The following is a 14,487-nucleotide window of genomic DNA, read 5'->3' as shown; positions in this document are numbered from 1 at the left end:
CGGTAAATGAACACAAGATGGCGCCTGCGCTTCACTAAGCGCGCTATCGTCAACCTGTTGTGTCTCTTTCAAGGACGCGCACAGCGTCACAACAGCGCAGTTACTTTACCATGAAGAGCTCTGTGATTTATCAAGATATCAAAATAATAAATTACTAGTAACTTATGAAAATGCCCCGCCAGCATATCCCGCATTATTCCCAGCCATTAAAAACAGACTTAAATTCAAAATAATCGAATATAATATTCAATGATAATCGAATTTGACATAGGCTACGCGCACACACAATAGCAATTTTTATTTATTTATTTTAGCTGTGGAGGACAGTGAAACAGAGAGAGGGAGGGGGACTGCGAGATATGTATATGAATTATTAATACGCTTTTCCTTCACACCAGCACACGCACTTGGAGGGGGGAAACACCCCTCATTCGGTTTCCATAGCACCGCCCCCAGGAGGCTTGCACGGCCTTTGATGGAAAACAAGCAATAGGCATAAAAGCACAAATGTAGAAACTTCGAATGTCACGTCATGTGCCTTTCATATAGCCTACGCATCGAGAAACTATCATTTTCCCGTACGTGGAACATAATCAGATAATCTGAGGACAAAATCAAAGAAAATGTGAATGGAATGTGAACATTGTCCGCCCTCTCTATCTAACCCCTCCCAAAGCAGTGAACCGCTGCTGGCACTCGGAGGGAGTGATCCGCCTCGCGCGCAGCACACACTGCTAGTTGGCAAAGGAGTGGCGGCGGGAGCTCGCGCCGCTCTGATCGCGAGACTGTCGCTGACCTTGGTGCTGAACGCTTTCACCTCCCTTAACTGTCACTTTGCACCTAAAAAAGTGACAGTACGAGACAACGAACTGGACCAGTTCTTATTTGATCATAGGCTACCTCGTTTTTTATTTGTTGTTATCCGATTTTATTTCCAACTCAGTTTGAAGCTAACAATAATTTCTTGACTCAAATCTGAGATGGCATCGCGTGCCCTTATCGCGCGCAGGGCAGTTTATGAGTTTATAATTGTGAGTAGACAGAGCCATACCACTTCTGATATAGTATCTCTTGTGTAGGCGGATTTTTTTTCTTCTTCTTTTTTTTTTTTTTCTTCGCTCGTGAATTTTCCTTATCTGTCTCACTGAATCATTGATCCGCTGGGTATCGGTCCGGTATGCTCTGTCATCTCACACAGTGACATGGTACTTTAACATTACCGGGGGAAAAACGAGGGATTATCACATTTGGACATGGAGACTCCGAAGGAGCCTGGTTTTGTGCCCAGCAAAGAGGGGCTGAAGCAACTAGCGGGGAAGACACTGGGGCGCATGTACAAGTAAGATATTTGAACATTTTCCAATTGATTCAGTCATTTTAAAATAATAGGCCTAGATATGTGCATATTGTGGGTCTGAATACATATGAACTCTAACTATAGCTATAACGGAACAGAAAATGAACGAATGCGTTGCTAGTTTGATCTGTTCAATAACGAGTTTCCCCGGTCGGTTTTGGCGTCACGCCTCATGGAGACGTGCAGAAAATTATGTAATTCTGCATAATCTTAGGAGGAGGGGATGGAAGCATGCAAGTTTTCCTACCTTGAAAGGTTGTCATTGTAACCCGGCGATTAAAATGCATTTACGACTGAATAGTAATCGTTCAATTAGAGGATCCCCTTGAGTGTATTCACATATACCTGCAAAAAAAAAAAGACCACGATTGAAATAAGAGAAAATCGGTTTATCCATAATCATTTAACGTTGCTCCTTGAAATTGAGTCATTTTTGTGCGTGTGTCTTTCAAAAAACGTTTTTTGCAATTTATGAAAAGGGGAAAAAAGATCGAGCGCCTAGACCATAGGAACGAATTGTTCTTACGCAACTGAAAATACCCTTTCCCCCCATAGCACTACATTTAATACATGTGTCTCATCATATTTCATTTTTTTCGTTTAATTATAAAAATGTTGTAGTCATTGAGTATTTTCCAAAATAATAGGATATTGTATTTTATTTGTCTCCTGTAATTAAACAACTGAATTGACATTCATAATGCAGTTCATGTGCATTTTATGCAGTTTACACGTGCAAAATATTACAAAATAAAATGCATTTAACTCCGTCACATCTGCTAATTAAATCATATGAATGAATCGAAATTTATGACATTTTTTATTTCTTTAAACAAATATATTTGCACATGAATTTATTGAATCTATCTGCGCATACTATGTTTTCATTAAACAATAGTAAATAACTGTAAGTAAATAACTCTTTTTGGATACCCATGGCACTGGTATAATACTATTAATATCGTGTTAGTGAATATGAGTGGACCTAAGCCCGTGTGAATGTAAATAAGGTGAAGGTGAAGGGAATGCTGCAATGCGGTATACAGTGCGCTTTACAGCAGCACACGAAGCCTATGTGGAGTTTACATAAAAATATCTGTAGGAAAATAAATAAATAAATATGCAAACTATTCCTGCAGGCCATTTCAATATTGTCTAAATCTGCCCGCGCAGTTTAGAGTAGGCCTACTTGAAAAATATATATTTCAATGAAATGAAATGCCAAAAGGAGATTTTGATGCGTTTGTAATTGTGACGATGATTGTTGCTTCAATAATAAAAGTGATGAAATTCCTATTAATTGGTTCATTCGGACCACAGTCGTTATAGTGTCCTTCAAGGAGTCTGACAGCTCTCTTCTGACATATGCAGAGTGCTAGAAAAGAGGCAAAAACCTGGCGACAACATTGAATTGACCGAGGATGGACGGCCTTCCCAGACCAGCGAGAAAAAGCCACCTTTGTGCGACTGCACGTGCTTCGGACTTCCGCGCCGCTACATCATCGCCGTCATGAGCGGCCTCGGGTTCTGCATCTCCTTCGGTATTCGGTGCAACTTAGGCGTGGCAATAGTGAGCATGGTGAACAACAGCACCATTCACCTGAACGGAAAGATCGTCATCAAAGAGGTTTGTGCGCGTGGCACACTTGGATTTTATATGTTCACGTCAGCTTCGTGACACCCCCACTCACAGCCCACAAGCTTACACACACAGAGAGAGAGAGAGAGAGAGAGAGAGAGAGAAATCAATTAATGGAAATACAAAAAATAATAAAGGGAATAATTCAAAAGCACAATGGTTTGTGTTTGTTGGAAAGAGGCTTAGTGAATGCCCCACTACTAGCTTGGAAAATATTGAAAACAAGTAGGCTGCTCATGCAAAAAAATTGACCTTGGTTATATCAGCCTCAAATTGATTAATTCTTCAGCTGGAAACTAATCCTTCGCTCTTGTCATTTCATTTATTGTGCATAATAATCAATACGTATTTTGTGCTAGCCTATGTGTTTAAAAAAAATAAAAGTTCATCTTTCCCATAACGAATATATTATATAGGCTTGGCTATATTATATATGTAACCTGTTATTAGAGGTGTGTGGAAACGTGTGCATATTAGCTTAAGGATTTTCATATTTTCAGCTGTCTCTCGCCTTTTACAGACAGGATTTGGTATCTGATTTTTTTCTGGTATTTCTCTTCCATAGAAGGCAAAGTTCAACTGGGACCCGGAAACAGTTGGAATGATCCATGGCTCGTTTTTCTGGGGTTATATTGTGACACAAATTCCTGGAGGATATATTTGTTCTAGACTGGCGGCAAACAGGTAAAGCTTTAGAAACATAGATTGATATGTATTTGTTTATTATTATTATTATTATTATTATAGTTATTCATATTAGTATTAGTATTATTTCAGTAATTAATTGCTTTTAACGTCGCATTTTGTTTATATATTTTCCACATTGCAAATAGGCTACCTTAGGGAAAAGCCTAATGGTAACGAAAGAACATTAATATGCTAATTCATTATGAACAATTTTACTAACAATAAATATTCTATAACAATACTTTATTTATTGATAAATTATATAATTTAGTTTTAAACGGATCACAGATGTTTGTCCCTGTTGCAAACCAAGCCATTAAAATGAATGCATCTTACGCCCGTTATCCTACTAAAAGATGGTGTCGCCCACGTTTTCCAAACCAGCAGGATCGCGCACAGAGCTTCTGCACATAACAGGAGCTGGGCAAGGTCAGATGCAGCCAGTGACGCATCTCCAGGTGTTTGTCAACCCAACACGAAAGCGGTGCCTAACAAGGAATTTCGTTAAATGTATTAAACATTATTGAATGTAATAGTATAAATAATTATTACATGGCTTCAGTCATAAAATTTTAAATTATTTGAAATAAATATTTGAAATAAGCAATAGCCGAATTCGCATCAGCAAAATCGAGCTGCAAAAATTGGCTATAGGCCTAACATCCGTGGTGCGTTCTTCGTTTTATTCATTAGCTAGCTAATAAGCCTGCTTGTGATGACTGCATACTGTATTATTTAAGACACTTTGGTTATTCATAGCGCCTACTGGATCTACCTGTCATTGGAAGAAGAAGAGGATGATGGGAGGAGCTGATTTAGCACAAGCGCAACCCAACCTCCAATTTGTTTTATTGACTGGTTGATTGTGAAATTAATTTCGTTATATATCTTACTTAACTTTATGCATTATTATAGTTTATATTGATTCAATTTTGTTACAGAAAACGAAGAAAGGAGAAAGATCTCTAACTTACGAAATGTTTATTAAAATAGGCCCTATACCGATGTTTTGGAAAACGTCTCAAGTGCTTCAAACGTTTCCATTTGAAGGCCATGATCAATGTTAAAGAAGGCATAGGCTAATAGCCTACATCACTGTTCTAATTGTATTATTATAATATAAACCTTATCAGTAGGCTACTATTTTTTATTCAAGTTTCCAAGGGGAACGGAAATCAAATAAATAAACAAACGAATAAATCAAGGCTTCAGACAGGCAGAGGGAGAGTTCATTGCTATGGTTGACGAGTCTGCTCGTGTTTCGGTGTTGCGTGAGTGGCAGGCTGAAGGCTGACCCGTCGTGTGAGTTGTAGGATTAGACTCTGTCTGTGGGGCATTCTCCACCTGTTAATGAGGTCCCGGGGGGGAACCGTGTCTAATCTGCTCAATGAGGGGGGCATGGCAACCAGCCCCGCACAGGCTGCCAGAGGGTTTGGCCGTGCCTCATATATCACACAACAAATTTATCAAAAATAAAACTGCCATGTCGTTAGCTGGAAATATTTGGAACATTGGACACTATTGGTTCTCGCTAAAACATCTGTTTTGATGGTTGGCCAACAATGTCAAGGATCGACATAGCTTATTGAAATGCTGTGCAATTGTGTAACTTAGTTCTATTAACTCAGTACGTCAAATCTTTGACATAATTGACGTCGCAGAAATTATACATCAGTTCTCAGTTCATATTTCGGCTATTGGCTGACGTGATTGAGATCTAATAGAATCAGCGAGTCTCGTGCCGGAGAACTCCCTCAATCCGATTAGCGAGTGCCGGTGGGAGAGAGGTGAGAGAAAGGGTCTTGAGCTCTACAGGACGTCAGGAAAATTGGAAATAAATGGAAACCCGTATTTCTTCTGTGGCAGTAGGGGCTGGCTTCACCCCGCGCGACCATTATGCCTGTTTTTTGTTGTTGTTTTTTTCACAGAAAGAAGATTTGAATTGTATATTATAGGCCTATTTCGGGGGGTTTAAATGGGTCTAAAGTAAAGTAAAGGGGGTTTAAAGTCGACTTTAAAGAAACCAAAATATTAGCTGAAATAGAACAGCCTTAAACACTAGAAATAATACACATGTAAAAATTAAATAATGCTTTTTTTTGCATTCTATAATCCAATGTTAGGCTATATAATTAAACCATGTTTCCATCTGTTATTCAGGGTATTCGGCGCAGCCATTTTCCTCACGTCCACACTGAATATGTTCATCCCATCAGCTGCACGTGCTCACTACGGTTGCGTCATATTCGTCAGGATATTACAAGGGCTTGTAGAGGTAAGTACGATTTTCTCTCATTTCATTCGAATGGCTTGTTTGCTAATAACGATCTAATATCATAACCTTCTATGTATTCATATCTAAAATTTGGGCACTTGCCTTTGGCGGATATTTTCTCAAAAAGCCATTTGTGGGAATTCTTTCTAGGAAAAGCCCATGGTCCTGTAACAGTCAGTTATGGCCTGAGGATATTCTGAGAGAATAACTCAGGGTTTGTCTTTAGTACAGCCTGTATTGATCTGTAGACAACATGACAACACTGTATATATTATTATTATTCTTTTATTTATTATTCTTTGCATTTAAATTGATTTATGTGATGTAACTTAATAATTTTTATCATTTGTTTATAATTTGAAAATCTGTCTAAGCACATTTCTTTGTAATATAAAACTGATGTGTAGTATTATTGTTAGGGTGTGACCTACCCAGCCTGTCATGGGATCTGGAGTAAATGGGCTCCTCCACTGGAAAGAAGCCGTCTAGCCACAACCTCTTTCTGTGGTAATTTACATCTTTATTCTCTTTCAAGCTAATATACATTAGTGGATATTAAAGAAAATCATGTTTCATTACATTTTGTTAAGTTACCTCATTATTGTGTGCATGTCAAAATTTAAAGATACATTTGTTGTTTAGCAAGAATTCTAGGAAACATTATTTATGCATGGACTGTATTTTCCTGTGTTGTTTTAATGCATGTATTCAGCAATTTTGCCAGAGTTGAAGCTGTTTTTGGTTCCATTTGAGCTCTCAAATGGCCCTCATCCTCTCCCGTTCTGTAGGTTCCTATGCTGGAGCTGTCATTGCCATGCCTCTTGCTGGGATCCTGGTGCAGTACACTGGCTGGTCATCTGTTTTCTATGTCTATGGTAAGAGTGGTTTGTGTGTGCACCACTGTATGAGCCATGGTTATAGTGTAAAGCATAATTGTATGAGTGTGCTTGACGGTCTTGATGAGTGTATTTTAGTAAGCGTAGTATGGATCAACTCACTGATGCTGAGTATTGATTTTTCCTCTGATGCTGCCATGTGTCTATCCTCTGCACTGACACTGAATCTGCCTGACCCTGTGCCAAGAATTAGCACGCTCTGTCAGGAAAGCAATGAACTGTAATCCATTTAGTTATATGAGAAGTTTTCAGTCAGCTGATCTTCCTGTCTGCTTCTTATCTCACATCATTTTATGATGTTTTCTTTTAAGGTCAACATCTAAGAATCCTTTGTTTCTCTTTAGGGTGTTTTGGGATGTTCTGGTATATGTTCTGGATCTTGGTGTCATATGAGAGCCCAGCTGTACATCCCACCATCACTGCCGAAGAACGCTGCTTCATTGAGGAGAGTATCGGAGAGAGCGCTAAGCTGCTAGGACCTGCAGAAGTGAGTGACCCCAAACGTAATCATACTCCAAACTTCTAGCTGGATATGGCACAGAAGAAAATATCACAGCACAAAATGCTTGACTGAAGGACTCAAGTCCTAAAAAGAGATGGTTTGACTAATGCAGTGGTTCTCAATTCCAGTCCTTGGGACCCGCTGCTCTGCACATTTTGTATGTCTCCCTTATTTAACACACCTGAACCAGATCATCAGCTCATTAGGAGAGACTCCATGAACTGAACTGAGTGTGTCAGATAATAGAGACATACAAAATGTGCAGAGCAAGGGGTCCCGAGGACTGGAATTGAGAACCACTGGACTAATGGAATAACATCCACTCTCATGCAAACCTATAAGCATCACTCTTATAATGATCTGTAATTATAATACTCAGTTGTTGCTTGACACAAATTAAATTCATATTCATATATAATTCATATTTATTTTTGACATCAGGTTAATAATAGATATTTTTTGTTTTAAGATGTTAAACTTAAGATCAGGAGCTTTGATGGAGAGAGAAACCCCTGTTTGCAGTTACTGTGAACAAAATTATGACATTGTTGTAGTTTAAAACTGGTTTTGAGTGATTTGCAATTTGATAGAGGGTAAATGAAACCATATAATTATTTAAATTTCCCCTATTAAAGGTTCCTAATTTTATTTTGAAGGTCTCCTACAATAGGTTTACATGCATCCGTGGTCAAAAAACACTTTAATTTTCTCATACATTGCACGTCACCGCTTTTTTCACAGTGTTTGAAACTCTCAATAAAGGATTCACTCACTCTTAACCCCTCCTTTCTGAAAGCTTCTGCTCTGATTGGTCAGATGGCCCAGTCTGTTGGGATTGGTCTACTGCTTACAGCATGTGTCGGAAATGAAACATCCATGACCATATCTGAATTTTAGCTCCAGAGGCCTCCTCAGCACTTGCATGCATATACAGTAACAATGGCATTGGTTTTAAGTCCTCATCCTTTGGAAGAGCATGCAAAGTGGATTTACAGAGCAAAAAAACAGTCGACATTCTCAGCTACAACTACATTGTTTGAGGGTGGGCCAAAGTACTAAGCAGACATTGTTCGCGGCAATGAAGACCATAGGCTGGCATTATGCAAATTTGTTACAAAATTACGTAGATATGTTGCCTTGGAATTGTGACGACTCATTTCGGCAGTTCAGAATCAATTCTTTCTTTTAGGAGACAATAATTTTATTTGTCGTGCACTTTGATCTTTAAAAATGTGCAAACCTTTTACATGAAAGGTAATATTTGGAAAAGCATATTAGGGGATCTTTAAGTCAGGATGTGTTGAAAAACATGAGGAGATAAATGTGTGGCCACCAGAAAATGTTGCCTTTAAAGTATAAAACTTATTATGTTAATCTATTGTGGTCTTATAGATTTTGAGGTAGAGGCCGATATATTTAGTGTCACCGTATGAGGATTTCTAATTAAATCTGTAACATATCAAAGACATATCAGAGAAGTCTTAGCACATCAGTTGTTTTGATGCTATAAAATGTCAGTCAGCTACTTTGATTTCTTTGGTGTAAATGCCATGCACTCCTAGAGAACATCAGCACTGCCAAAGAATCAAAAATGTTCAAGACATGACAGATCAAATCATTATCGGTATGGGTATTATTGTAACACTTCACTCAATAAGCTGCAAAACTAATTTCTCCTACAGAAATTCAAGACACCTTGGAAGAAATTTTTCACGTCCATGCCTGTCTATGCAATCATTGTGGCCAACTTCTGCAGGAGTTGGACCTTCTACTTGCTGCTCATCAGCCAGCCTGCATACTTTGAGGAGGTGTTTGGCTTTGAGATTAGCAAGGTAATTTCAGTTTACCTTTTAAATTGCATGTATTTAAATTGGTATTTGTATTATACAAAATGCATGATTGATAAAAAATTGAACAATGACTTAATCAGCATTGGATCAAAATGGCTAAGTTTCATATGATTTTCGACTATAATTCCATTGTATATCAGTAAATGGGTGACCTTTGTCATTCCCTAAGGTCTGAAATAGGTTGATGAATTATTCATTGTGAATAGTTCATGATGAATTATTCATTAATCATTTATTGGTGATTTAAGTCTGTGCTTGCATCTCATTTGGCTTGTTTCCTCACTTCCTACAGTTAAACCTACAATCATGTATTTGCATCTAGTTGTAGAATTAACAGTGATGCCTTGCATATTACAGTAATGTTGCATGTCAACTTATTATTATTTTTTTTTTTACATTTTTTATCCAGTATGTGTAATTGTGTAATGTAATTAACTATTTCATAATGGTTGTGACTATGTAAATTTAAGTAAAATCCAGTCTTTGCTCAATTTTATTGTAGATTAGACTCTCTATTCTGTGGTGGAACCACATCTTTGGTCAATTGGTCAATGGCTAATGCTTTCATTCTGCAGTGTGTTTTCAATAAGATGCTTCTGAGCCTGACGGCTGCTGTCTTATTCAGGTTGGCATGCTGTCAGCCCTGCCCCATCTGGTGATGACCATTATCGTACCCATTGGAGGACAGTTAGCTGATTACCTTCGCGCCAAAAACATCCTGTCAACTACTACAGTTCGGAAGATCATGAACTGCGGAGGTGAGTGGAGCCTATTGCAGAATTCTTATTGTTCCTATTGCAACCATATGGCTGAATTTTGGTTAAATCCATGTGAACTAGGAATGTTAAATGAGAATTTTTCACCAACCTAAATATTTCACACTTTTACCCTTTCTGCATTTCCTCTGTATTTATTTTTATTTTCATTTATTTGTCTATTTTAGCTTAGTGAATTGTTTATCCACGTTTTTATCTTTCACAGGCTTTGGGATGGAGGCCACTCTATTACTGGTTGTTGGTTACTCGCACAGTAAAGGGGTGGCCATTTCATTCCTTGTGTTGGCTGTCGGCTTCAGTGGATTTGCAATATCAGGCAAGTCTTTGGGGAAACAATATGTCTGATTTAATAATATCCCATGCAAACCTGCCGTTTATACACAACAATGACAAGAAAAAGCAGCAAATAAAAAGCAACCATACGCAGCCAGGGAAGACTGCAAATAATGCCTTATTTTTAACAAAATACCATTGTTCTCCTTTTATCACTCAAACACACTCTTCCTCCACTGCAGCTTGGAAGGAATAAGTGGTTTTGCTGGACTTTTTAAATAATTCATACACACTGTCCCCTGAGAGCAGCCTCACAGGCAGCACATCCAGACAGAGCACTCAATGAGGGAGGGCCTCCGCTCTACAAGATGGCGTATCTTTCTATTTTTAGTCTGTATCTCCAACATCATGTTAGAGATACTGAGAAAATGTGCACTCGTCTTGATACAGAACAGTATAGAACAGAAACCTAGTGTTTGAAAATATCTTTCTGTAATGTTGTTTGTTGCAGTGTTATTTTAGTATCACTGATATACTAACCTATTATATACTAACCATATTTAAAAATGTCTATATAGCTTTATTTAATTGTATTTATTTTAGTACTTCACAGAAATATTGGAAACTAGCTGAAATAAAGTCGATGCTTTTTTTTAATTCAGTTAAAGTTTACTTTAATGTAATGAAAATATTTTTTAATGGGTTTAGTTTTAATGATAATATACCTGGTTTGTTGTTATTAACGCAGTGCCAAATATAGAAAAAAAGATATAATTATTTACAGTTATTTCACTTTTCATAAGATGTTAATACAATTTAAACCTCTATTGTCCATCAGGTTTCAATGTCAATCATTTAGACATCGCTCCTCGCTATGCCAGTATCCTCATGGGAATCTCTAATGGAGTGGGAACTCTGTCAGGAATGGTGTGTCCTCTTATAGTGGGTGCCATGACCAAACACAAGGTAAGGCCACTTTGAATCATTCTAGATGTTTAGTACTGTGAGATATACATGATATTGTGATATTTAAAAAAGATTTTTGTGTGACACATTTTTAGCTCTTTCTCCATATTCATTGTCAAAAATACTCAGATATAACTGCATGTTTATTTCATGTGTTATTCTTGCAGCTCCCAGGATGAGTTTCTTAATGTCAATGAATACTTGACAACTCTTTTATCCTTTCAGACCCGAGAAGAGTGGCAGTATGTGTTCCTTATCGCTTCCATGGTGCATTATGGAGGTGTAATCTTCTATGGCATCTTCGCCTCGGGGGAGAAGCAGTCGTGGGCAGATCCGGAGCAGACGAGTGAAGAGAAGTGTGGTTTCATTGATGAAGATGAGCTGGCTGAGGAAACAGGGGACATCACCCAGAGCTACAGTGCCCTGGGAGGTCCAGCCAAGACCTACGGGGCCACCACGCAGTTGAACGGAGGATGGGCAGAAGGATGGGATAAGCGAGAGGTGTTTGTACAGGATGGTGTGGAAGAAGAGGGTTACGGATACAGGCAGGGTGGGGATTACTCCTAGACCTTGCAAATACACACACTATGGCACAGACATACACAAACATAAACATACAGTGGCGCAAAAAAGTATTCAAAAAAACGACGCAAGTCACAGTTGAAAACGTGTAAATTCCATTGCATTAAATAACAAGTGCAATCTGCAACAAATCAGCTTTTCTTTAGTGGATGTATGAAGTGTCCATTTGAAGTGTCTTCATAAATATATAGATATATGTAGTTATATATAAATAATGTATATGATATATCGTTATATCATCAAACCTAACAAACTTGTTTTTGTAAGATGTTTAGCTTTAAAAAATGAGCTAATGTAATGCCATTTATACATTTGAACTCTGACTTAAACATCCAGATACTTTTTGAGCCACTCTACATACAGCACAGTATAAAAATATATGATAGATTTTATAGTGTCTGTGAGCCCTGAAAAAAGATTATCGAGTAACATATACAAAACTCTAAGAATCGTTATGTTTGCACAAATTGAAATGATCAAATCCTACATTTAAATATGGATTTAAATGTATCAGTTATACAAAGGGGAAATTACATATCAAAATTGGCTGACTGTAAATGTTCTATGTATTAAAAAGTAGAGTAACTTAATTTCAAGTGCAATCGTGCGTCACGAGTTTTTCACCCCATTATTCTGAGCCTTTGCAACATAGAGAAGCCTTTAGAGTTAGTCAGGCAATTGGTTTCCAGAACTAAGGCTCAGATAATGAATCTCATCCATGGAGGAAAAACTGCTATAGAGAATTCCAACCAAGCAACAGGTTTACACTGTCTTTTTTCTGATTGCACTAAGGGAGCTGTACAATGTCATTTAACAGCACACAAAGTGAGTGTTTATATCTCATGGTGTGTTACTTGTCCATCGTATAATTCATGTTTCTGAGAGATTAAAGAGGACTTTGGTCTTTGACACTGCAGAGAAAAATAAAAAGCACAGTTGTTTAGATGACAAAAGCAACAAAAAATGTTTCTCAAGCTCAGCAGGTTGTTTCAATTGGATGGTGCTGTTCTATTTGGCGTAATAGATGAAACTTGGGAAGGGGTTCGATTTTAGATCATTGGAAATGCCTGGGAACATTATCGTAAAAGCTACAAAAAGCGAAAGCACAGGGTGTCAAAACTACCGACTCTTTAAATTCCACTCCATTCTTTTAACTCCATGCCATTTTGACATCTGTGAATGTTAGTTATGCATGGGTTCAAATTGTTTTTGTAAATGTTGTTTTTTATTTTACTATAACTATGTTCTTTACTTTACAAAACTGTTACTGACGTGTCAATTTCTTTGCACAATTAACCAAAGGTAACCTGTAGTGTGGGATTTTAGCTGGGATGGGGGAAACGTGTCCATTGGGAAAACAAGGGAGAACCTGTCTAAGGGCTGACACAGTCCTAGCAGCAGGTAATAACCATATTCAATGTACAAAGCAATAAAGCCATGGTAACAGTTACTTAACAGTCACTTCACCCAAAAATATGTAACAAGTTAGCACTGTAATCATTTTGGTTTAAATGTTTTGTGATGACAATTAAAAAAAAAAAAACGATTAAACAATTACTTACTGTTAAAGTATATAAATATATATATGAAAATATATTTAGATTTAGTAAGAGTCCAGTGCAACTCTCTTTGAGAGTTTGTGTGCTGGACCCACTCACCAGAAGAGAATGATTCTTAAGTGTCACCTGCAGCTGCTTCCCGGCCGGGCGAAAGTCTTACCGGGGTTCTCAGCTCCGCAGGTGGCCGCACCTCTGTAGTCGTCCTGTATGGTTGCCAGTGGTTGCTTTTTGAGAGTATGTTGTTGTCGGGTATCTTTTACGTTAATCCTCTCTTTTTGTCCTTCCCCATTGTTTCTGGTCTGTGTTTTGTCTGTGGCTAGAGAAGCGCTCCCTTGCTCCCCTCTTCCCTCTTTCTCCTTGCATTTTCCCAATACTGTTGCAATATTCAGTGACACAAGGATTGTGTGTAAAGGTATTCAAATATCTTCAAAAATGACAGTGATTTGCCTGATGATTTTGAGGTACCTTATCCTTGTTTCCTGCCTATGAGTAAAGTGTGTATATATGGCTTCCTTTTGCTGTGTTACTGTAAATGGAGAGGTTTGTTGATGTGAAATTGAAATGCTCTATATAGCCTTTTTTTATATAAAATTATAACAAAATTGTACTCGCCTGTGTTGTTTTACTGGGATTCCAATAAGACTCCCTGTTTAAAATTGGGGACGATTTACTGCCAATATGTTATTGTCTGATTGCAGTCGTCAAGCACAATGTACTTTGTCCACCTGTTGTGTGTCTGCATGTTGGTAAATCATATCTAAGTTTTTAGCCCCAACATTGGTTATCTGTCACCCATATAGCATCTGTGCTCTAGTAAAATCAATGTAAGGGCCCCTCGAGATCAGCAAAACCTATTGAGCACACAGACCTCCTAATGGAGGCTGGAAGGAGGGGCTGCACTTAGAAGCTGTTTAGAGGATGTGTTCAGAAAACCTACTGCCCTCAGAAATACAATGTTGTGTATCATTAGCAAACAAATAAAAAAGCATTTGTAAAAAAAATAATAATAATTATGAATATTTTTAATAGTATTAATTCATATAATTTGGAGCATGCAGTGCCAAGTTCAAACATTTGAACTTTAACAAAAGTATGGTCTAAGATTAGGCTGCAGAGCATAGATAT

At 37.8% G+C, this 14,487-nt stretch overlaps 1 protein-coding gene across 1 annotated transcript; it reads left to right on the top strand.

Moving 5' to 3' along the window:
* Positions 1-695: 695 nt before the first annotated feature.
* Positions 696-14,325, top strand: slc17a6b (solute carrier family 17 member 6b). The gene is made up of 12 exons (XM_084404552.1): positions 696-1,339; positions 2,729-2,984; positions 3,562-3,680; positions 5,844-5,958; positions 6,378-6,465; positions 6,747-6,833; positions 7,199-7,341; positions 9,039-9,188; positions 9,832-9,964; positions 10,188-10,298; positions 11,094-11,221; positions 11,447-14,325. The coding sequence occupies exons 1-12, from the start codon at positions 1,254-1,256 to the stop codon at positions 11,786-11,788; spliced, it is 1,758 nt and encodes a 585-aa protein (XP_084260678.1). The 5' UTR covers positions 696-1,253; the 3' UTR covers positions 11,789-14,325.
* The last annotated feature ends 162 nt before the right edge of the window (positions 14,326-14,487 follow it).

This window comes from Rutilus rutilus (assembly GCF_951802725.1).
Source record: "Rutilus rutilus genome assembly, chromosome: 3".
NCBI lineage: Eukaryota > Metazoa > Chordata > Actinopteri > Cypriniformes > Leuciscidae > Rutilus > Rutilus rutilus.
Note: the sequence above shows the minus strand (reverse complement) of the source record. Positions and strands in the feature narration are given on the sequence as shown.